Source organism: Hippocampus guttulatus, chromosome 5, assembly GCF_054856545.1.
Source record: "Hippocampus guttulatus isolate MCC_2025c chromosome 5, RoL_Hgut_1.0, whole genome shotgun sequence".
NCBI classification, from domain to species: Eukaryota; Metazoa; Chordata; class Actinopteri; order Syngnathiformes; family Syngnathidae; genus Hippocampus; species Hippocampus guttulatus.
In genome coordinates this window covers 3,657,953-3,681,743 of record NC_141265.1, presented here as the reverse complement: position 1 = coordinate 3,681,743, position 23,791 = coordinate 3,657,953, and the positions used below count along the sequence as shown (strand labels likewise).

The 23,791-nt window shown below is 41.3% G+C and overlaps 4 protein-coding genes across 8 annotated transcripts; all 4 read left to right on the top strand.

Annotated features, from left to right (window-relative positions):
* The first annotated feature begins 434 nt into the window (after positions 1 to 434).
* On the top strand, positions 435 to 3,721 carry LOC147204681 (immediate early response 3-interacting protein 1). Its single transcript, XM_086111743.1, has 3 exons — positions 435 to 596; positions 1,753 to 1,854; positions 1,943 to 3,721. The coding sequence occupies exons 1-3, from the start codon at positions 506 to 508 to the stop codon at positions 1,996 to 1,998; spliced, it is 249 nt and encodes an 82-aa protein (XP_085967869.1). The 5' UTR covers positions 435 to 505; the 3' UTR covers positions 1,999 to 3,721.
* A 20-nt stretch (positions 3,722 to 3,741) lies between these two features.
* LOC147204680 (uncharacterized) lies at positions 3,742 to 8,737 on the top strand. The gene is made up of 5 exons (XM_086111741.1): positions 3,742 to 4,121; positions 4,219 to 4,382; positions 5,196 to 5,423; positions 6,314 to 6,514; positions 6,634 to 8,737. The coding sequence occupies exons 1-5, from the start codon at positions 3,877 to 3,879 to the stop codon at positions 6,813 to 6,815; spliced, it is 1,020 nt and encodes a 339-aa protein (XP_085967867.1). The 5' UTR covers positions 3,742 to 3,876; the 3' UTR covers positions 6,816 to 8,737.
* A 140-nt stretch (positions 8,738 to 8,877) lies between these two features.
* On the top strand, positions 8,878 to 12,252 carry LOC147204679 (uncharacterized). The gene is made up of 2 exons (XM_086111742.1): positions 8,878 to 9,613; positions 11,461 to 12,252. Exon 2 carries the CDS (start codon positions 11,481 to 11,483, stop codon positions 12,129 to 12,131), a length of 651 nt encoding a protein of 216 aa, XP_085967868.1. The 5' UTR covers positions 8,878 to 9,613; positions 11,461 to 11,480; the 3' UTR covers positions 12,132 to 12,252.
* Positions 12,253 to 14,073: 1,821 nt separating this feature from the next.
* Positions 14,074 to 23,636, top strand: susd1 (sushi domain containing 1). Of its 5 annotated transcripts, XM_086112360.1 has the most exons (19): positions 14,083 to 14,117; positions 14,214 to 14,635; positions 14,740 to 14,880; positions 15,990 to 16,145; positions 16,349 to 16,501; positions 16,614 to 16,790; positions 17,065 to 17,244; positions 18,620 to 18,799; positions 18,878 to 19,075; positions 19,164 to 19,343; positions 19,539 to 19,718; positions 20,331 to 20,495; positions 20,621 to 20,715; positions 20,889 to 21,075; positions 21,800 to 21,893; positions 22,395 to 22,650; positions 22,733 to 22,772; positions 23,159 to 23,252; positions 23,534 to 23,636. In XM_086112360.1, exons 2-19 carry the CDS (start codon positions 14,578 to 14,580, stop codon positions 23,550 to 23,552), a joined length of 2,553 nt encoding a protein of 850 aa, XP_085968486.1. In that variant the 5' UTR covers positions 14,083 to 14,117; positions 14,214 to 14,577; the 3' UTR covers positions 23,553 to 23,636. The 5 variants fall into 5 exon arrangements, with proteins under 5 accessions (XP_085968487.1, XP_085968488.1, XP_085968489.1 ...); XM_086112361.1 differs by having other exon boundaries at positions 14,074 to 14,623; XM_086112362.1 differs by having other exon boundaries at positions 14,074 to 14,635; positions 18,878 to 19,057.
* Positions 23,637 to 23,791: the final 155 nt, after the last annotated feature.

Genomic DNA, 23,791 nt, shown 5'->3' with positions numbered 1-23,791 from the left:
GGCTTTGGTGGGCCTATGTAGATGCCCAGATAAGAACTGTGTACACAATTAGTATAATTATAAAGCATACGTTTTTTAATTGTGGACAAAATCTGTGTGAACACCCCTTTTGACAAGCCCGTTTGGCCATCGCTGGCTGGTTCATTTTGTCCTCAATTAAAAAACGTATGCTTTATAATTATACTATTTGTGTTCACAGTTTTTCTGGTTTTAATAAATGCGGCTTTTTATGTCTTGAATTTGTAAATAAATTATACTCTTTATTTTTTACAAATGAAGGGGTCGGTGTAATGTGCAGATGAACCTGTCGGGTTCGATACTCAACAAGGTTAAGAACCACTGGTATAGGCCAAATAACTTTGGCGCATGACTTGCATTGTACAGTAGTCCAAGTGGCACAATTGTTTTGCAACGTAAAGTTTAACCTGGCTAGGTTTTCCCCTCCGAGGACACCGTAGGTTACGTCAAACGTAAATAGCTTTTGCCAGCTGTCAATTGTAATAACATGGCGTTTACGCTTTACTCGCTTATCCAAGCAGCAATTCTCTGCGTGAATGCCGTGGCTGTATTGCACGAAGAACGTTTTTTGAGCAGAAGTAAGTTATGATGACTCTACATCGCCTTTTTTAGTTTTGTCGTCGACACATTTAATGTTCGCAACCTAGCTAAGGTGGGGAAGCAATGCTGTTTGACTCAGCAGCTCAATCAAAATAACGAACCAAATTCGGAATCATTTTGCTCGCCAGGGGACAGTATGACAAGTTTAATGGCACCTAATGTGCCATTAATGTCCGAAAACTACAATAAATTGTCACAAAACTATATCTGGGCATCTACATAGGCCCACCATTTCCTCTGAAAGTGTAAACGATCATACCAATATTTGGTGTTTGATGGACGTGAAGCGTTTTCCTCGCCGTATAGACGCTCATTATCAAGATGAAAGTTTAGCGTTAGAAAACTGCGCTCAAGCGTCACGAAAATGTATACGGACATCTATCTATACGTGTGACCCTCCAACCTGTGAAAGTATTAGAACGATCACCCGCATATTTTGTATTTTATGGACGTCAAGTGTTTTCCTCTGTTTAGAAAAAGCGTAAGCCCAGAAAACTGCAATCATTCTTCACCAGAAAAGTACGTGGGCATGTACATCTATGCACTCTATAACTGCTGCAAGAATTAGAAAGATCACCCGAATAATTAGGATTTTATGGTCGTTACGCTTTTCCTCTGCATAGACACTCAGCAGAAGCTTAAATTCGCTAAATCAGGGGAACGCTTTACGTCAATAATATTCAAAACATTGGGGCAATAGTTATATTTTTCAGAGGTTGACGTGGACGCAAGTACAGATGTCCACATAGTTTTTCTGATGATTGATGACACTTTTCTGGCCTTAGAAGATTATGAATTTTCTCGAAAGTGAGCATCTCTGGAGAGGAAAAGCTTAACGTACATTAAATCCTAAATATTGGGGTAATCGTTCTGTTATTTTCATCGATTGAAATGGACATAAGTGGATGTGTCCACATTAATTTCGGTGGCGATTGATTACAGTTTCTCACATTAAGAGACTTTTTTTTAACCTAAGGTTAAGCGTCTCTCTATCTTAGACTGTCCCCTCACGGGTACAAGGAATATGTGTACTTTGAATTTACTGAGGAGTCATAAAAATGTTTTGATTATTATTTGACAACATTTATGCTTGAGTAGAATAGACAGATGTGAGAATAATATGTACGTGTGTAGTTGGATGGGGAGTGGACCAAGGCGTTGGAGGATTTGGTGATGAACCAGGCATCAAAGTTCAGATGATGACCCTAATTCGCTCTGTGCGTACCGTCATGAGAGGTGAGCGAAAACCACATCTTGCTCAGAAACCCTGTTCAAGATTGAATGTCAACAAGTCCAATGATACGTGTTTTTCGTGCCATCGCAGTGCCTTTGATTGCAGTGAATTCCGTGTGTATCGTTTTGTTGCTGCTGTTTGGATGAAGAAAATGATTGGACAAAGCAGAAGGAACCATGAGTTGCCTCCATCTTCACAATCTCAGGAAGCTGTGGATTTACAGAATATATAATATCGATCGGGTAGCAATGATCGAAAATTATTAAAAAACTGTCATATCATAAGCCTTTTCTGCAGTGATTAAACACAAATCAGCTCGTATGTCGTAGGGAATGTCACGATCCCACGTGGTTTTCGTTGATTAGCCATCAGGGCAAAAAGATGTGTTTTCTTAAATAATTTTATCGGTCACAAAGTGACTAAATAACCCAAAGTTATTAAATATGTATTTAACTGGAGGAGTAAAATCATAATTTTATGTTACGCAATATTATGTTTGGTTTTTGGGGTGTGTCGTGGTCAGAGTTGCACTCCGGTCAACTCACCTAAGTTTGCACTTAGGTGTCAAACTCAGGTCCTGGAGGGCCGCTGTCCTGCATGTTTTCCAAGTCTCCCTGTTGCAACACACCTGATTCAAATGATCAGATCATCAGCAAGCTCTGCAGAAGCCTGACATTGAACCTGTTCATTTGAATCAGGTGTGTTGCAACAGGGAGACTTGGAAAACATGCAGGGCAGCGGCCCTCCAGGACCTGAGTTTGACACCTATGCGCTATACAATTAAATGAAAATACATTTTTGTACAGCATCCTGCGCATTGACATTTAATGTGCTTAATTTTAGCATTCTACCAGTATAAATGTCAGGACTATAGTTTAATGTATTTGCTAATTCTATACTAAAAACCCATGAAGAGTTCCAGTCTAGAAAACAATGACGGAAAATAAAACATGTCGACTAGTACACACGCGGACTATGTCGAATATGTGTACAGTATCATCAAATTTCGAACAAAAAAAAGAAAGAAAATGATGTAATTTTTGTTTTATTTTGAGAGTTGTAAAAAGCAATTGGCATTCATTTGATGGATTGGCCCAAATAATATAAATGGAAATGTATATAATTACTCGTACTGTATACACATTGTTGAACCGTTTATACATGTTTATGTGCATTTCTAAGTTAATTGGAGACAATTCGTATTCATGCTATTTTTATGTATTGCTGGCGTACCAGTGCGGAACTTTGCATCAACGGATCCTGTAAACCATAGGTGTCAAACTCAGGTCCTGGAGGGCCGCTGCCCTGCATGTTTTCCAAGTCTCCCTGTTGCAACACACCTGATTCAAATGAACAGGTTCAACGTCAGGCTTCTGCAGAGCTTGCTGATGATCTGATCATTTGAATCAGGTGTGTTGCAACAGGGAGACTTGGAAAACATGCAGGACAGCGGCTCTCCAGGACCTGAGTTTGACACCTATGCTGTAAACTATAGACTCAGACATGGATGCCCCCAAAAAGTATATTGGGGTATCCCTTCCCTATACTGTTGTGAATTAATCTGATTAAAGGTTTAGGGCAGGGGTGTCCAAAGTCGGTCCTTAAGGGCCGCTGCCCTGCCTGTTTTCCAGCTGTCCCAAGAGCAACACACCTGATTCAAATAATCAGGAATGTTCTAATGCTGCTTCAGAGCTGGCTGATCATCTGAATCAGGTGTGTTGCAGCCGGGAGAGCTGGAAGACAGGCAGGACAGCGGCCCTCCACGCCCGGAGCTGGACATGCCTGGTTTAGGGTGACTAATGTAAGTTAAATATGAAAACTGTTATATTCTTGTATAACTCCTCGGTAATAAAGACATTTATAATTCCATCAGAATAATTTGCTTTCCTTTCTGTGTAATTTGTCCCAATGCGTCTGCCGTCTTTCAGCCATTAAAAGACAACCAACTTACTTCCTGTATCTTCAAAACAACGTACGCAACATTCGATTTCTTACGTGTTTTGCTAAATACAAAAAAAAAAAAAATGAGAAACGTTCAGAATTGTATTTTGGCGTCGCTATCTGTATGCTGTATATACTTTGCGTATGTGCACATCTACTGCTCTCGTAAATTATTGAAAACAAATGCACTCTGCCGCGAGAGACTTCCAAAGCTGTCATATCTGTTTCTCAAATACCTGACCAAAGCATTTATGTGGAGAAAGGGCTGCTTGTACCAGCCACGCAGGAAGAAGAAAAGCGACGTGTTTTACTCCGTCGACAACTGCAGGTGATCTTAATTGGCCGACTGTCTGTTAACATAATGTTTCCGAGCAGCATGAGACAGTTGACCCCCCCCCCCCTCTTTTTTTTTTTTTTTTTTTTAGAATAGACACGGTGCTTTTGAAGAGGTTTTGCAGTGCTGCGGGTTATGGTTGGGATTATCCAGACAGTGAATACAGAGACATTCCTCTCTGCTTTCCCGAGGTTCTGTGCTGCACTCTCCTGCTTATGGCAGTTACTGATCACAACTTCCGGTTGAGTCCACTTGGTAAGTTAATTCCTGAATCAATTCTTGCTGAATTTTTAAACTGGAAAAACGTGTTGATGGCAAACTGTCCGAACATTTCTTACATTTCTTTCTTGGCCATTTTAAGGTCAAGTACAGCCTTTTTCCTCACTAGTTGGACTTTAGCATTCTACCATGCAAAAAACAACAACAACACAGACAAGTATTGTATTGTTGTGTCTTCATGCTGGTCTTGCTGCTGTCACCAACTACCTATCTATCAGGATATCCGTAGCAACAGCTAAACAAAGAGACCCGAACCATGGGTCACCTGTTCAACCAACTGAGCCGCAGCCACCCAGCAAGACCAACCTGCTGTTGTTTCCCTGCTGGTAGTGAGTGACATAGGGGGAAAACTCCAGCTTGTCGCCAGCTATCACCTGCTTCTGGCAGGGCCCCAGAAACATGTTGGCCCCTGCTGGGTGGCTGTAACACAGTTCAGTGAGCGGACTGGCCAGTGACAGAGGTTTCGGCTCTTCGGATCTTGGCTGTTTTGTTTTTGGTTTTGCTGCTGGTCTTCTTGGTGACATCAGCAAGACCCAACACGAAAACACAATAAACCCATGCAGGTCTCACAGGGTAGAACAACAACATCTAACTGCTGTGATGCATGATATTCTGTACTAATTAACGTGTAGTATTACTAATGAAGGATTGAATTGTAGATTTCTTGTAAATTTGTGTTTTTCACAGAAACAACTTTTCATAAATGTTGGCATTATTACAGGGTATTAATGTATTTGACGGTTGACCTGAGTCCAAGGTTTCATCATATTGTCTGAATAACCTTTCCAGGTCTGGTTTGTGTACGCCAGAGCATCAAAACGCATCAGCCAGTTGATGAATTGAAGAAAGGTCCCTTCACGTTGCAAATTCAAGTCCTCGTGTACAGAACTGTGGATGTCGGTGTGGAAGTGGATGTCTTGCTGTCTGCCATTTCCCGTTCCAAGAACCTCGTGTGGGAGAGCATCCTAACACTGCTGTCCAAGAACAAGTGCCATCAAGCCAACAATGAAAATGAGGGTGAGTGACGATCGCTCTTATTAGAAACGTTGTCTTCACAGTATGAATTTCAGAAGTCAGAAACTTTCCTCGGCAAGCATTGTAAACTTGTGGCCTCATAGTTCAGTGGTTGGGGTTATAAATCTCTTCTTTGGCCTTCCTGTGTGGCGATTGCATGTTCTCCCCATGCTTGCATGGGTTTTCTCTGGCTACTAAAACATATAAACGCTATTAAAAAAAAAAAAAAAAAGTAAAATTGCAAAACATAACTTTCCCTTCTCTGGTGAATTGGTTTGAGCATGTTAAATAAAAGGTGGGGAATGACAACGCCGGTCAATCTCTGGTTTGAGATCGCCACTGCTAGTAATGGTGGAGCCCAGGTAGATGACGGAATTGACGAATTGCACTTCGTCTGTGCCAAAGAACAGGGGGGAGGGGTGGGGTCCGTCACCGGTATACATAAGTTTGGTTTTCTGCCAGCTTACTTGGAGGCCCAGCTTTGCTGCTTCTGTTTGGTATATGGAGAGAGCACTGCTGAGGTCTTGGAGGGAGTTACTGAACAGGGTGGTGTCAGCAGCGTATTCAAGGTCGGTCAGGGGGAAGTTGCCGAAGGACACGCCTGAGACTTGCTCCCGGACTCGGATCATCAGGTGGTCAATGACACAGTTAAAAAGGTCAGGAACGGCCACGCAGCCCTGTCTGACCCTGCTGTTAATGGGGAACCACTCTGAGTCCTTCCCATTCACACGAACACAGCTCTCTGAGTTGTTGTAGAGTCGCTGGAACAATGTGGTTATTTCCTTCAACTAAATCGTTGTGCTCTTATGGGGTAAAACTCTTTTCGTTGAAAGTACATTGTCACCACTCTAAATTCTCTTTTGACTGACTGAATGTAGTCATTTTGTGTGCAGTTGTATTGGCAGGTCAAAATTCCGAAGCTGTGAGACAAGTGGATCTCAGAGTTCCATTGTGTGCTGGCCCACCATGTGCCTGGTCTTTCTTGGACTATTGGTTCCTCTATCTGCCAGCCTGTCTGTTTGGCTTCAAGTTGCGGCCCATCTCAAGTCTGTGGATGTTGTCTGTCTGCCTGGCTGAAATAGAGAAGCACAATGGTAATCTCTGATCATTGAGTTTGTGGTTTAGTTCCAAGTGTTGAATAATCTCTTGTAACATTGCTAAATTGTAATGTCTTTGTAGCACTCATTGGGTTGTTTTGTTTTCCCATCGCCAGGGGTTGGAGTCATCACATCCCCGCTGAACATCATGGCCCAGTTTAAGGACCGTTTGTTGGCACCAAGCAAAGTGACCCTGTTATTTTGGAGTTGTCGGCCATCGACCCAAGACCTCGGGTTCCAAATGCAGCAACACGGGGGTAGTAAGTGTCACGTAGTGGGAGTGATATCTCGGACCTGACTGAAACGGGAAGCAGTCAATTGTTGGGAATTATACTCTCTCCTACTTAGTGTGTTATGTATCTTGATTGAGTTTTCTCCACTTTGGAGTCCTGTGATGTACAGCTTCTTGGGACTTCCCGCCAAAACTTGGTAGAAGGACATGTTTGTACAGACACATGAGGTAGAACTATTCAGCAGTCCCCCCCCCCCCCAAACCCCACTCTATATAACACATTTAAGTTAGGCATTCACCATTGCAATTACAGTTATAAAATTCACTGGCAGTACTGTATAGGACGGTGCCAGTTAATTGAGCTTCATCATCTTTATATCAGGTCTTCTACTACAGGGGTCCCCAACCACCTGGCGGTCCGCGGGTCATTTGGTGCCGGGCCGCACAGAAAGAATAAATAACTTACATTCCTTCGGTTTTATTCATTTCGGAATCTGAAAGATGTTTTATTTTGAAAAATTACCGGATTCTCTGTTGTATCAGTCTACAGCAGGGGTGTCAAACTCATTTCACATTGGGCCGGACCATTAAAATTATACCATACTCTGCTATAAATAACCAAAATAATGTCTTTCCTTTGTTTTGGTCTAAAGAAGCACATGACCATTAGGAAAATGTTGAAATTTAATAAACAGATCTTTTACAAAACATTTCATGAAGCGCCTTAGTTTTCCTTAGACAAATGTGCAATTTACTTTTGTCATTCACATATATGCATTGCAACTGATCCCACTGATTGTACAAAGGCACAAAACTTTAACAAGTAATTGGTATTGAAAAATATAGTAATGCATTTTAATTTTAACGAAATAGCGAGGGATCACTGTATTCACATGTCCTTGATAGCGTCTGCGGTGTTGGGTCAGTCTCCGTGACAGACTGAGGCTGCTGTTGTTTTCTTCTCTGATCAAAGCAATGTTGTCTTTTACTCTGATCAAAACAGTGTGTCCCCTAGCGGATACTCCACGAATTGCACCGTATTACAAATATTCATTCCGTATTTTTTAATGCATTTTTTCACTTATAAATTATCCTGCGGGCCTGATCAAACCTCCTTGCAGGCCGGTTGTGGCCCGTGGGCCCTATGTTTGACACCCCTAGTCTACGGTATGTCACTCTTGGCGCAGGTGAATGCGCGCTTCGCGGTCACGTGATAGGTTACCGTATAAAAAAACAAACGTCTTAAAGTTTTTTCGGGAAGGGGAAACGGACCAGCCAGGACACAGAAGAGGAGCCTACGACTGTCACGAAAGAGAAGGCTACATTTAATAGACGGTATCAGGTGTCCTATGTCAAATACAGCTTTATCTCAACGAGAGATTCAAATGCACCAAGCCTACTTTGCATCATAAGCGGTGATAGTGAGTCCTATTTTTCATGCACTTTTTATTTGCGGTGTATCTTATTTTGAAGGCACGTTGAAACATATACATCGCGACCACAGAATGTTGGGGCCAGATAGGACGTTCCTCGTGTCATGATTCGTGTTTATTATTATGTTTCCAAAATAGCACACTTTTCATGTAGGTCATATTATATTGCTGTATCTATCTGACATAAAAACGTGGGGGGAAAAAAGGTTGGGGACCTCTGTTCTACTGGATCTTACGGAATGTGTGTGACAATGTTTGGACCAGCGAGAGTGTTTTTTTTTTTTACTGTCAGTTTCCAAAATAATTTGGAAACTGACATGTGAGGCGTAGTATCAAGTGCTTGCATGCTCCAGCACGGAGATACTACGCCTCACATTTTACCACGCACTGGACTACTCTAATGTAGGCCTCATTCTCTGTGGGTTTGAAGGCATTTCAATATTTGATCCCTCTCATAATGCGGTTTGCATTTTTCATGTATGTAAGAAACTCTATTATTTATTGAAACACCTTCACTGTGTAGAACAGAAATAAAGGGGTTTTCATGCTTCCCTACACTGTTCCAACAATTCCTGAACTGATTGCTTACCACTATGAGAGTACATCACAAACTTTGCATTGCCCTACCATACAGGAACCGGACGAAAGCGGTGTTCACTCATGCAGGGCAGTCGGGACATATACAAACAGGCAGCTAAAGATTTGAACTCTGTCTTGTGATATAAGAGTGGCTAATATGCTGCCTAGTTTGAAAGGACAGCTTAATCGTAAGCAGTCAGAAGTCCGGCTGCCACCACGACTGGATTCAAAAGCAAATAACAGACCAGATAAAATTTGGGAAAAGTGCTCCACGGGTTTGTTTTTTGGAGCCCACACAAATGTGGTTGATTGATTTGATATGTCAATGTTTATATACAGTGTAGTTAATGATATCCCAATATGAACATTTGTAGTGTTTCACTTGAGGGACACCGATTGGTGACATCTGTTACCGGTGGAAAATAGGCATCCGTAGTTAATGCATGACCAGGCAAATGTGTTTTTCCCTCACGCTCATTTGATTCAACAGTATGTTTTTCAGCATTTGTCCCCAAATTTGTTCTTGCAGTGTATATTGCAAAAAAAAAAAGTCTCAGTGGAACTACAGTGTGTGCGTGTGTGTGTGTGCGTGTGTGTGTGCGTGTGCGTGCGTGTGTGCGTGCGTGTGCGTGTGTGTGCGTGCGCGCATGTTTATTTCATTCGTCCATCATTTGGTTGTATATGAGATGAAGTGAGGGCGGGTACAGACGATCTCCGTTGCCTAGATGAGAAAGTGATGGTCGTTATTTGTGCTGCAAGAGCTGCACACCACACTCCCTCCTGTGCCATGTGATTTTTTTAAAAATGAATTTTTAGGCAAAAAAAACTGCTGGGAAGGACTTCAGGGCAAAGGTAAGGAAATGCAAGGCTTATGTTATTTTGTTGATATCTCCACAAATTTGTTTCACTTTTTGTAAACTAGATTTCACAAGATTATTTCCTACATTGATTTTTAAAATGAATATGGTAAACTTTCTAATATTTGTAAATTGCAATTGTATTTTTCTGAAACTGTTAGAAATTGTTTTTTGAGAAACATTTGCATGCTGGTTCATGAAAAATGTTGTCAAAGTTGTAATACATTTATAAACTTTCTACAAAATCTCAAGATGCTCATCATGGTACTTAAAAATATCATTTGCTAGATTTATTACTATGAAAGGACAGTGGTAGACAGGCAGAAAATGTCACGCCTTGGTGCCATCAAAGCTTCTTGAATTTCATCCCAAAACAAAAACGGATTTGGAGAAGTCAAACTGATAAAGTGATGCGTTGAGCGTGTTGAAATCATTTTTTGGTTTCCAGCTATTATCGCTCAGCCATAACCACAAGGTGGAGATGAGCAAGCTTGAACATGTACATGGTTGTCATCATTTATTCATAGAGTCCTGATTCTGTCATCCCTACTAGTCAGTCAAGTGAAAGAAGGTCAGTGCTGTGCTCTGTCACAGACTGCTGCGCTTTTAGCATGCACAATTGAAAGTGGTCTCGTGTCAAACGTGAAGCACAAAAACATATACAGCATTATGTTGGCGTGTCATGGCTGGAACGAATGCCTCCGTTATTTCTCACTTTGCTGGAGTTCAACTGACTCCATTTTTAAAGAGGTCATCCTTCGGGAGCCAAGTTATTTTTGCCTCGCAAGAGTACCAGTACCATTTATTCATTTTGAGAGGCCAGTAGTAAATGACAGTTTGTTCTCCTTCTCATGTCCTAATGAGGAGATTGCAAGTATTCATAAAATAACACCGAAAAAATGCTCACGGCTCTTGAGGTGAATGGATAGTGTTAACTGATCACAAAATCAATGCGTTAAAGTTGTGATAAATGTTATCAATTTATAATTCTGGAGTTTGGATCAGAATAAAAGGGCAATGCATCACCATGAAATATGTTGCCCCAACAATGACAACGGTAAATATCTTTTTAAAAGATATCGCTTTGCACCTCAAAATGTAATATAGTAGGCAGTGTGAAAATAACTGAATTGTCTTCTCTCGCATCACCAAAGTGAACATTATCTTTCGAAAGAAAGGATGTTTGACACAACTCTTGAATCTCATTGAATTGTACTAGTGCACGTGTTGAGAAAATCATTTACTGTATGTGTTGGAAATATTTGAAAAGTAATTTAGTGACTTCCGTATCCAGCGACTTGAAGAAATAAAAATATATAAATCTGACATTTCGCAAACCAATGTTAATGAGTAGTTGGCAACTTTGTAAGCATCACTCACATGGATCCATGTTTACCAAAGTAATTGCAGGTCGTTGGCAGTGTTTCTGCTCCCTTGCACACCTTGAGAAATGGGACAGCAATTGATGTCCGTGTCTGTTCAACGAGGTATAATCTTCTGTTGGCCCTAAATGTAACCTGAAGTCCAGAAAGTAGGTCTCAAAATTATAATAATCAAGTGGGCAAGAGTGCCAAAAAATATATTTGGGGACACACATAAAAGTGTAGCTCAAATGTACAATGTATATCCTCTGACATACCCTGAGACAGTTACTCTCTGAGTAACAGTTTGAGGACTTGATTTCAGGTCTTGAACAGTAGTGAGCCTGCAGTTGTATTGTTAAAAAAAAAAAAAAGAGAGAGATTTACAACAACAAAAAAATCCACCCGGTGCGTTTTTGTCTTGGACTGCTATTTAAAGTGTCAACAATCTACTTGTTCTCATTTTTCTGACCTTTTGCAGTGTTGAGGCAAAATAATGACATGAAGACACTCGGAAAAGCGGAGTCTCCCAGCAACCCCCTCTCTTCGCCACCAGGGTGCAGCAGTCTGCGAGTGTACCATGACGACCAGAAGGTGGCTTTTAAGATGCATTCTGAAAATGGCCACGCTGCAGGCAATGGCTCTCACACCATGAAGGAGCAGATCACAAACGGAGACAATACATCATGCAACAGCACTGAGCAAAAGTTCAGTATGAGGGAAACCAACGCTCAAAGGATCTCCATGTGGACTGTGAATTCCAGCACACAGGCCTATTCAGGTCCAGAAGACAATTCCACAGACCCACCAGAGACCCTGACCGAGACCTCCACTCTGAACTTTGTTGACGGGCACACCTTGGAGGAACAAGGAGAGAATCACAGCCTTTATGGGGTGACAATGGTTTATCTGAAGGAGTTTGTGCTGATAGATGACGATGATGATGGCGACATGTCCCTAAGAGAGAAAACGGTGAATAACTTGACCGTCATGGATGGGAAAGCCGCGGACCTGGTGTGTGGAAGATTGGTAAACACTTCCAGCGTCCTGGGGTGCCACTGGAAGGGTGAATCGTCGCCTTCTGAAGAGCCGCTTCCTGAGCACAAGACTTCACGGCAAAGTCAACATTGCTGCTACTGCGCCATTCTATGACTGACAGTCTCAGGAGGTGCACCGAAGTAATCCCGAGAGCACATATTTAAAGCAATCAGGACAAATGACAGGAAAAGGGTCCAACGTTTGGTATAAATACAATTTGTAATGTGATCCAAATAAAAATGTCACCTTTGTTCTAACCACAATGAATCTGTTTTTTTGTATTTCTCTGGCGGAATACAAAAAATGTTTCAAAAGCTGGTGAGAAAAAATAGAAAAAAACATTGTGGCATTGTTGTCGATTTTGCAGTGAAAATTTAAAATTCAGACGGACAGAGCTAAATACATTTTGTAAACCTTCCGTTTTTACATCGACACCACATCATCACCTCATCTGGCTCCTATGTATGCAGAAAAGCAGCAACCCCAGCCCAACTCGGGAACGACCTCCAAGCGGTGTTGGGCGTGCCTTCGGGCTACGAACAGTTCCCAGTCAACAGCCGACAACTGGGTCTGCAGGTACCCGGGTCGCTGCGGCTTTAAGATAAGATAAGATATCCTTTATTTGTCCCACACTGGGGACAAATAAAGGATATCTTATACTTTAGGAGCCGCTTTGGGAGCCAGTAGGAGGTTGCTCAACAGCAACAGCAGCAGCAACTCCACTCTGAACCCTTCCTGGATGACAAAGCTTCTCACCTTTATCTTTCAGGAAGAGTCAAGACACCCTACAGGGAAGCGCATTTCTGCTGCTTGTGTCTGTGATATTTGTTCTTTCGGTCACAACTCAAGGCTTGTGACCATACATGAGGGTGGGGGGGGGGGAGTGGTCACAGAAGTAACTTGAATATCACAAAAGTAATGACTAAAAATGTAATGAAATTAAACTATGAAAATCATCAGACATTGCTTTGGAATTGTGGATTTTTTTTTTTTTAAAACAAACTCTTGAAACAGGCCAGATTAATGGAGCACTCTAAATTGTCCTTAGGTGTGAGTATGAGCGCGGATTGGCTGTTTGTCTATGTGTGCCCTGCGATTGGGTGGCAACCAGTCCAGGGTGTCCCCCGCCAACTGCCCGAAGACGGCTGGGACAGGCTCCAGCACACCCTTGTGAGGATAAGCAGATCCGAAAATGGATGAATGGATGAAAAAGTGTGAAATCTTGTAACCTGGGACTGCATTATATTCTTATTTATAATTTAAAAAATACTGTGCTCTGTTTGAGCTTGTTAACTTTTGATGTGGGCTCTGTTTGATTTGATTAGAATACGAGGCAGGCCAACAGAAACTGTGTACTCAAATGGATGGCACTGATGGTGTTGACATTCACTTCCCTCTTTTTGACATGAATGTGAGCGTGTTAATGTTTGTCTTTTTGTATGCGTGCCACGAGACTTACTAGCGACCAGTCCAGGGTGTAGTTCGCCTTTCGCCCAGAATCAATTGTGATAGGCTCCAGCTCCCCATGAACCTGATCAATTGCATGGACTTTTTCAATTCAAATTATAAGAATATATCAGTACAACGAAACATTATTCACCTAATTTTTTTTTTATGATGGCTGAAATAATACAGCCTATTCAGCAAGATGGTATTAACTTCGTCATTCTGTACTCAATGGGACATGATGGGCGTGATGCCGTTTCTGACTTAAAAGGCACACTTAACAGGGGAATCATAGTTGATTTGCGAATGTTTTTGTCAGTGCTCTTGGGTGGTTATTTATACGTTCTCAAAGTTGCGTAGACTGTGGGCTTAATCAGTCCTGAACAACATGGTAATGAAATGAGGCACTGGCTTACTGGTTTGAGTGACAGACGCCAGTTAGGAACACTCAACTGAATGGGGAGATAGCAGTTCGTGTGACTTATCTCCCCTTCCCACTGCACATCATCAGACCCCCCCCCCCCCGCCCCCACAAAAAAAAAACCCTTGTCAATATAACACACCCTCATAGCTTGACACATCCATTTACTATCAAGTCTAATGACAGACAGTTGTGTGAGGTATATTTGCGTCACAAGGTTAAAAGGCTATCAGGTAAACCGCACTCAGGTATTTTTCCGTCCATTTATGGCTCCCCGAGCAGTGGTATTCGTCTTTATTGACCACATGTTGTTTTTTTTTTAAATCCAGCATGTTCATGTTTGAAGTTTTCCAGTTCAGTAGCAGTGGTTTCAACGGTTTCCTAAATGATGGATGAAATTGCCAAATTGTGAGAATTTGCCTGTTATCAACTTCCACACCGGGGGTGTGCAAGATGCCATGATTGTATCGCATGTGAAGTGCAACCGAATGTGTCAACATATCATATTTTATTTGACCGCAAAACCGCCAAAGAGTACAGCTGGCAATTTTGAATATCCCCAACTTTATCTCAGTTCTGCAGTGTCCTTAGGGCGCTCTCAGTACAAAAGTTCAAAATGAAACAAGAAGTGGGAAAGAGAAGGATGACTTTCTCATGAAATGAAGACCACAACAAGGAGTCATTAAGCAGAAGATGGACGAGAGAAGCACAACTGTGTTTGTGATTCTTCTTCTTTGTGGTGCGTGTTCAGGTGAGCGTATTCGTGCAACACTGCTTTTTTTGAGGATTGTGCAATGTTTCATACAAAGTCTCCAAGAAAAGGGTGCGAGTGACAGGTGCTCTCTCCCCTCTCAGTGGCGCCAGCGGCTGCAAACGCTCCAGATGTGTGCTCGAGCTGCCATGTGAACGCCACATGCGATGACAAGCCTGATAACTCTGGAAAAGTTTGTAACTGCAAGTATGGCTTTGTAGGAAATGGAAGATCCTTTTGCCAAGGTAGGAACGATGCATCATGAAAAATATCCTTTTCTTTTTTTCATGCAAGTGTTTCTAGTTCCAAGTTCAAAGCTTTCTATTGGCTCAAGGAATTTGAAATGCCGGTAATGTTGAATTTACAATGATTTATTTCACAGTGTCAAAATGTGCCGGTTACACAAGCAAAGCGCGTGTAATAGTGCAACCACACTCCATGTGCACTCAGTTCAGTTATTACATTACAAAATGTTCACTGCAAATCGAACATCTAAATCCTAATAAGCTAAAAATGACATTGTATCAAGTTATTACTGCTTTGCACTTTTACAGGAATTTTTGACATTCGGTGTACAAGTTAACCATACATACAGTACAGTATATTGGTATGGAGTCCTTTTAACATATTTATAGCATATTTGCAAATATGGAATCATTGTCATGTGGAAACATAATCATGTAAGAGAATTATGAGATTGAATGAAAGAGATTTATCAAAAGAAATATCAATTTTCAGCGGCATCATTAGAGATGATTGCAATGATAATTATGAGATTTCATAATTAAGGTTGGTAGTGGTGTATTGGCTGAGAATGTCATCCCAGTCTCAAGACATAACTTGAAGTACAGGTATTTAGTTCCGCAACTGTGGAATGAGAATAGTTTCCCTAAAAATTTAGTGCGTTTAAATTCTACTCCGCTGAAAACCAAAACCACAATAATGAATGAAAGGGTCGAGGGTATGCTGGAGCCCGTCCCAGCGGTTTTCGGGCAGTCGGCTCTGAATTGCTTGCCAGCCAATGGCAGGGCACAGTAAAAACACACACACCAAAAAAAAAACAACCTACAACAGCGTATTAACTTAACATGTCTGAAAAGGGAATAATAAGAAGTATAAAGTTAATTTACTGTAAATAAGTTTGTGTGATCTGTCGAAGCAGGATTGCGATACTGTATATCCTTATCATTATTGAAGTGAACATGTGATAAACATGAATGCCTCTTTGCAGTGTCAAATCAAAAACAAGCATTACGACATCAGTAAAAGCTTTTCTTTTTTGTTTTAACTCCTGTATTTAATCTCACTCAATTGTAACTGATACTAAGGCCCATTCTGGTTTTGTTGCGTCTAGATAAAGACGAGTGTCAGATAGGAGTCACGAAGATCTGTGGGCAGCACACAAGATGCCACAATACATACGGCAGCTACTACTGCACCTGTCTGGCTGGATACACGGCTTCCAATAACATGGCAGTCTTCATTCCAAATGATGGAACACACTGCCAGGGTAAATTCATTGACGTCAACTATGAAGTGAAAAGTCAACCTCGTGTGTCACATTCACAGTTTTCAATGTAAGAAATTAAATCCTGCACTGGAGTAATCCCCTTTCTACATTCAACTAATATCACAGGCTGTATCGGGCGTTGCCGGTTAAAGGCTAGCAAGGTGAATGTTGAGTAACATGCTTGTTTCCTATTGGCTATGCAGACATGGATGAGTGCAGCGTGGTGGGGATTTGCGGAGAAGGAGGTCAGTGCAGGAACCTGGATGGCAGTTTTGACTGCAGCTGTCAGCTGGGATATCAAGTCCACAATGGGACCGAATCATTTCACCCTCACGAAGGCCAGGCTTCGTGTCAAGGTCAAATTGCATTTTTCAAACTTGTTGCAATTCGTGTGAGGGTGTCAATTATGATCCGATGTGACCAAGAGACTTGAAAGTGTGTTTGACTACAGCGTATCTCCCAATTCAGTGGTGGACTGTGGCCAGCCAACATCACAGAACATGGTACTGTTGTCAGCAACAGGAACAACATTTGGCAGCGTGGCCACATTTGAGTGTGACAAAGGCTTTCTGTGGAGGAGTGGAAACAACACCTCAATATGTGGCGCTGACGGACTGTGGCGTGGGCTCTCTATGATTTGTGAAGGTAACGAACCACGTGCAAAAGAGCCAATTCGCAATTCATATTGGTTCTATTGCATGCAAACACCCGCGTTTTTATTTTTGGCATCAATTCATTCACTTATGATTATGACCTTTGTATGTTAGCCAGAGTGGTCTAATTGTCCATGAAGTTGGATTATGGAATCTACTCAATATGTTTGATTTAATCCGTTTTCAGTTATCGGTTTTCATGTTCATGAATTGCGGTCGACTCAATGAAGTGATTTCATGCCACGTGTCACTGTCTTGCCTCTCAGCGATTGACTGTGGCTCTCCTCCCACCTTCCTTCACTCACGCATGCTATGGAATCAGAGTTCAAGGGTGGGCACGGAGGTGCTGTATCAATGTAACTCGGGCTATCATAACATTGGACCCGGCAGTGTCTTCAGCTGCACCACTGCAGGGCAGTGGGAGGGCGCGTCTATGCTTTGCCAAGGTACACTAACTCTTCTTGTAGATTTTTTTTTTTTTCGTGTGACTCGAAAGCCTGTTCCTCTCTGGCCGTTGTATGAAGTCGTACAGAATAACCTTAAGTCAGCCGAGTGCGCATCTGCAAATGGGAATTTAGTGGGGTCACTGTGTTTCAATGTATGCAGCGGGTGGGGTCAGTAGATGAGGCAAAGGGCTGGCACACAGGTTCCATCACCAATTCGTTGAACATTGATGGCCTGAACTGTATTCCAGACTGCACCACAAAGCAAAACTAGACAAAATCACTTGTGCACTATCTCATCCCATCTTCGCCCGCTCTTAGATTGTTTTTAATTCCTTTTTATAGAGCAGTCAATTTCACATGCAGGAAATTATTTTCACCGTTTGAGTCACGACAGTCATTGGAACATCTAAACCCCCCCAGAGTCCAAATGATGTTCCCATCAGTTTGTGATCCACCATGAACCAGGAAGTGGCGAGTTTGCTAACAAACACACGGACAAACACAAGTAAAACTCTGGGCAACAGTTCGGCTTTGGAAAAATCCTTTTATAGTCTCTGAGTATTTTTTTTTTACATTGCTTTGGTGCCATCTGTTGTCATCTTGGCGCCAAGGACCTGTTGAAGTGAGTTGAGAAACTTCATTTAGACAAAAGTAGTTCTTATCCACCATTTTGTGGCCCCCATTGGAAATTACAGTACATTAAAAATATATTTTGGGGATGACGCTAATTACAGTCAAACCTCGGTTTTCATCCATAATCCATTCCAGAAAGCTGTTCGAAAACCGAAATTTGTTCGTCATCCGAGGCTTAAAAAAATCCACATTTTTGGTCGAAAACCGAATTGGTCGACAACCGAGACGTTCGAAAACCGAGGTTTGACTGTACCTGCAGATTATGGATTTACCTTTTTTGCTAAAACCAGCACATTTTATGGTCAGCTATGTATTTTGCAAAGAACTGTATAAATATCGGCAGCACGGTGACCAACTGCTTTGAATGTCTTCTTCACAGCTGGGAGGGTTGGTGTTTAAATTTAGGTTCCGGCCTTCCAGCTTGTATGTTCTACCCGTGCTTGCGTGACTCCTCCCCAGTCTCAAAAACATGCATGTTTGCTTCATTGAAGACTCTCAATTGTCCATAGATGTTAATAGTCATTACTGTATTATACTGTACATAGCTATATTTGAGTGTCTCTCACCTAAAGTGAAATTTGATCGGCTCCATCTCAAACGCATCACCACACCCCAATGAGGGCAAGTGACATAAAACAGACAAAAAAACCCAAAAAAAAAACACAGAATGTGGTATGTTATGTGTTTAGGGCGTTATGGTCTCAATGTAACTAAATGTGTGTAACTGCCTGAATCTTCCAAGAGATATCATGCGGAAAACCCCATACAGTGCCACACACTGGACATATGTGGAATGGCAGTTCCACCACCGGAAGTGTGGTTAACTACTATTGTAAACAAGGATTTCATCACAGTGAGGGCAATGCCGTATCACTGTGCACATCCAATGGTACCTGGACAAAGCCAAACATTTCATGCAAAGGTAATGACAGAGATTTGCACTAATTGGTCTGGCACAAACGATGTCACATTCAAAAAATGTTATTGTTCATCTCTGTAGAAGTTGACTGTGGCTCTCCTCCTGACATCTCTCATTCACTCCTGTTATGGGACCGCATCTCCACTGTGGGCTCTCAGGTTGCTTATCAGTGTCAATCTGGATATTACAGTGTTGGAGAAATAAATAAAACTGTATGTACTGACGCTGGAAAATGGGACAAGCCCTCTCTGCGCTGCCAAGGTGATAATGCTGAAAATGGTGATTCCTAATCAGTGTTAAGTAAGATGTGATGTCAGTTTTAGCTTAACTCCTGACATGTAATGAGTTGCCATCTTTTTTGTTGTAGAAATAAAATGTCAGGATCCTGTTTTGAAACCACACACTAAAAGACTGTGGGATGGCACGTCACATGTTGGCAGCGTGGTTATTTACAAGTGTGATGAAGGATATGACACAAAGGGTGTGAGGAACTTCTCGGCATGTGGACAGAATGGACTGTGGGAGGAAATTGACCTTTGGTGTGAAGGTGCAATGTTTGAAGATCAGAACTGAATGTATTTATTTGTTTCTTGGGGTCGAGTTTTGTAACTATAACGATTAATGTCCAAATGAAATATTACAACAGTTGCACATTCATGTCAGTTGGGGGGTCCTCAAATCATGAGCGTTGAAGCTAGTTGCCAGATATGCTTTTGTCTCATTCATTGTTGTCTGTGTGCAGAAATGACATGCGGCTCCCCACAAACCCTCCCCCATACTAACCTCCTGTGGGACCGCTCCACTAGTCCTGGCAGTGTTGCCCTGTATGAGTGCGTGGATGGATATTACCAGGAGAGTGGAGATAATATTTCCACATGTCTAACATCAGGCGAGTGGGCCAACGTATCATTACGTTGCAAAGGTATAGCAATTAAGTTGAGTGTCCTTTTACAAATATATGCAGGATCTATTCATCTCGTGCATTCTTTTGAGATTTCAAGTATTCACACAGTAAAGGCAAGTTAGAATCAAGTTTTTATTGAACACATGCTTTTGATGTGGTTGGAGTTTTCCCACAGTGTAAATCAGTAAATGCATCATAGTGAAGGCTGTTCTCATTTTTCACGTCTCACATCTAGGTAAACGATTCAATTAAAGTAGTCGAAAACGTTTCTCTTTCTGGTGATTTTCTTTGGTTGGTCGGTGTGGATATTTTAGTTCAACATTATTTTCACCAGGAGTGGCTTTTTTTTGTAGCAGCAGCTGCAGTAAACCATCAAAATCGATCAAAATACATTATTTTGTTGTTGCATTCAGTTTCATATTGTTTAATCAAGTGACAATTTGACAAATTGTGCGCGGAACACTTCCTGTTTGCGAGCATTAGAAATACACTTTTCTTTTTGTTTCATCTGTTTTCATTATTCTGATCTTTCACAGAGGAGAACAGTAATTGACTCACGATGTGGCGAAGATTTTTTTTTTTTTTTTTTTTGCTGCAAGATGTGATTAATGAGTGTCATTGTTTTCCCAGCAAAATGTGGCCCGGTCCCCATCCTTGCCCACTCAGAGGTGGTCTTTCATAACAGAAGTGTCGTGATCCATCGCTGTGTGAATGGCTATCACAGCTGGAGGGGCAACAATGTCTCCATGTGCAGCAGCTCTGGCGTGTGGCAGACAGCTACGCTTCAATGCATCGGTGAGCCATTTATGTGGTGTTTGGTTCTCAAAGTTCAACAAAGGATTGTACATCTGGTACCGTTTAAGTTTTAGCGACCCTTCAAAGGGGAAGTAAAACTGTGGTTGTTCTGACATTGCTCACAGAAATCAAGCCGCCCATCAATCAACTGTTTGTTTGGAATGAAAAATGTTTGCATTGGAGTGCAGAGACGTATGATGAGGAAACAGAAATGTACAAGGTAATGCAAAAGTATGTACACACTGCTGATCATATGGTTATCTCAGATAAATGTGAGCATTCATAACCCCCCCCCCCTCACCCCACCTCCACCCCCTCCCATTAACAATCTGTTCAGAAAATTATAACCGCTGCTGATGCCAAAGTAAATGAATTGTAACCTTTCAATCGTAGGTGATCTACATAGGATCCAGAGACTATGAGAGGGCCTTTTTTGACAAAAGGAAGCAGTTTCTGAGTTCTAAGGCGGACTTAGTGGAGGTCTGTCTCAACCTGCTTCCAGCCACAAACTACAGCATCTTTATCACTGCAGTGTCTGCTGGATTCACAGCCACCATCACTATTAACACCAGTTTGACAGGTATCACTGACAGGGTTGTAGCACCGAATTCTTTCATCTTGTCCTCTCAGGGGCTAGATAGATAGATAGATAGATGGATAGATAGATAGATAGATAGATAGATAGATAGATAGATAGATAGATAGATAGATAGATAGATAGATAGATAGATAGATAGATAGATCGATCATGCACTGTCTCCACAATCTGATTGGCTAGTTCTCCTCACATGGCGTCGGTTTTAAAATAATGATAACATCTAAATTATAGACATAAAATGAGGCCAGAATTTCTTTTTTTCAAAGGTCCGTTTAATAATAGTCCACCGTCAGGTCACACAAACAGTTTTCGTGTGACAAAACGTGTTTGTTTTTGTCAACTGCAAACTCCCTCTTTCATTTCAGTTGAACTGTTCAATTCAGACAGCGATTTTTTGTTGCGATTTCTTTTTTTTTTTTTTGAGTGTAGTTAGTTTTGTTGTTTTTAATAACAGAAAAATGTATTTTATCTTAACATTTCTTGTGTTTCGACCTCCCCCCCCTCCCCCCATGGCCTCCTAACTCTAATCCTTCGTCCAATTCAAACAAAATTTTGTGTTTAACATACTGAGCTATTCCCGAACAAATTCTTGTGTTTTTTCTGCATTAATGGTCTAATTATTTTGGAACTGGAAACACTGTACCAATAACTAGTGATATGGAAAAAATGAGATCATGTAATATTTATACACATGGCACCTTGACAGCACCTGCAGTACCAGATGTCCACTACAGAGAATATGAGACTCCTGTACCAACTCTGATGTTTCGCAGATCACCGAGTACTCTTGACCCAATAAGGTAAAAAAATAAAAATAAAAAAAGACAGACCTGAACTGTACATGGTGGTTTTGTGGTAAATGAAATTTAACCCTTTCATGCACAATGTAACCTGATAACATGATAAGATGTCCACTGTCGTAACCGCTGTCCCTTAAAGGACTAAATGTTTATAATAATGTGCCCAATAAAACACAAATAGCATATCCTTACCTCGACCAGCCACATTATTGTGACACTTGCACAATCTCATGAGAACAGGATCTGGAATATTTGCTAAAGATATGACGCAATTTTGAATGACTCTGCACAGCAGCTCCACGCCAATGCAAACTACACCCACAATAATGAACATGTTGTTGAATTAATATTCCTCATTCTTTGCGAAGAATGATTAATACCGTTTTTGAATTACATCTCACGAGCGCGCGCAAGCGGTCATATTGTATCTGTGCAGTGTACATCTATCATTTTTTTGATATCTAATACAAAGCCGTTGTTTTCAATCTTTTCATTTGACAGTTTTTACCAAGTGTTCATACTTCCTCTAGAAGGAATTCTGGTGTTTGACTGTTCGTCTCCTGTGAATGAAGAGACTTCGGATGAAAGTGGTTCCTCACAGGGACACGTTGCAGCTCAGATGCGCAGTAGCCATGTTGGAAGAGAGATTCATTTTACTGTGGGAGATGGTCACTATTATGGAGGTTTTTTCAATGCCCCTCTCAAGAAAGGCAGAAACTACTACATCATCTTGCGTACTGTCAGTCGGTGGAAAAAGGTGAGTGCAACGATAGTACAAAAATGGAAATATGTGGACTCAGGGACTCAAAATTATTTCTTTTTTTTTGTTGTTGTTGTAGGATTCAAAAAGCTCCTGTGTCCTGTGGGCTAAAGTTACAGGTAGCGGTAGTTACGACTTTGGCAAAATTCTGGGATGATGAGTGAGCACTATTGATACAACATTTCATTTGACAGCAATTTTTAAAATGATTTCTCCCCCTAGTCATTGCAAAAAGCATCTGATTTGCAAGATTTTTCTTCCAATTTAAATGTATTCAAATGAATGGGAAATGTTTTTTTCCACTCCCGCACTCAGAATTTGCCTTTGTTGTTGAAAGATGTGTCATCAATACAGAAGGAAATAGAGTAAATATCCATCATAGCTAGAGTATCAGCAGTGTTAAGTTCCTTTGTTTTGAATAATTATTAACACCGCTGCGGTGTTTGGCGCTGGTAAGAGTTTGTTGCAATGCAAATACGTGTATAGCCTGTTATGTTTTTCATAGGTACATCCTATATTGTGAAGATGTCCTCGCTGTGTGCTGCTGCCTCAGTAGGACTAATCGCTTTCGCGGTTTTGCTTGGATGCACTTACACTTGGTAAGGATGGTGAGCATGAAAGATGTTTACCTTGTAAGAGCATTCACATTTTAGATGAATTACATATGTTGGGCGGGGTTCGCTTCTTCACTTAGTTTTTAATTAAATACAGGCTATGAGCAACCATGGGGGATTCCGGGTTCTGATATTAACTGAATTATAATCACATAAACTATGTGATAGTTTTAGTCATGTTTTTTTTGGCCCTGTTTGTTTTGCTGAAATAAATTTTTTTATGAACTTCTTTATCTTGCCTTAATCAACTTTTAATTATTTTCCAGGTTTTTCAAGAAAAAATGACTGTGTCATTTTGTGCACAGTACTTCAATCAGTTTTGGACATTGCTGAGTATTCACTGTGGTGAATAAAGTGATATTGTTTTTATTTACTTGTAATTAATTGTATTTGTTGTTGCTTTTCATCCAAGTTCGCATTCAGACATCCATCCATCCATCCATTTTCCGAACCGCTTGATCCTCACTAGGGTCGCGGGGGGTGCTGGAGCCTATCCCAGCCGTCTTCGGGCAGTAGGCGGGGGA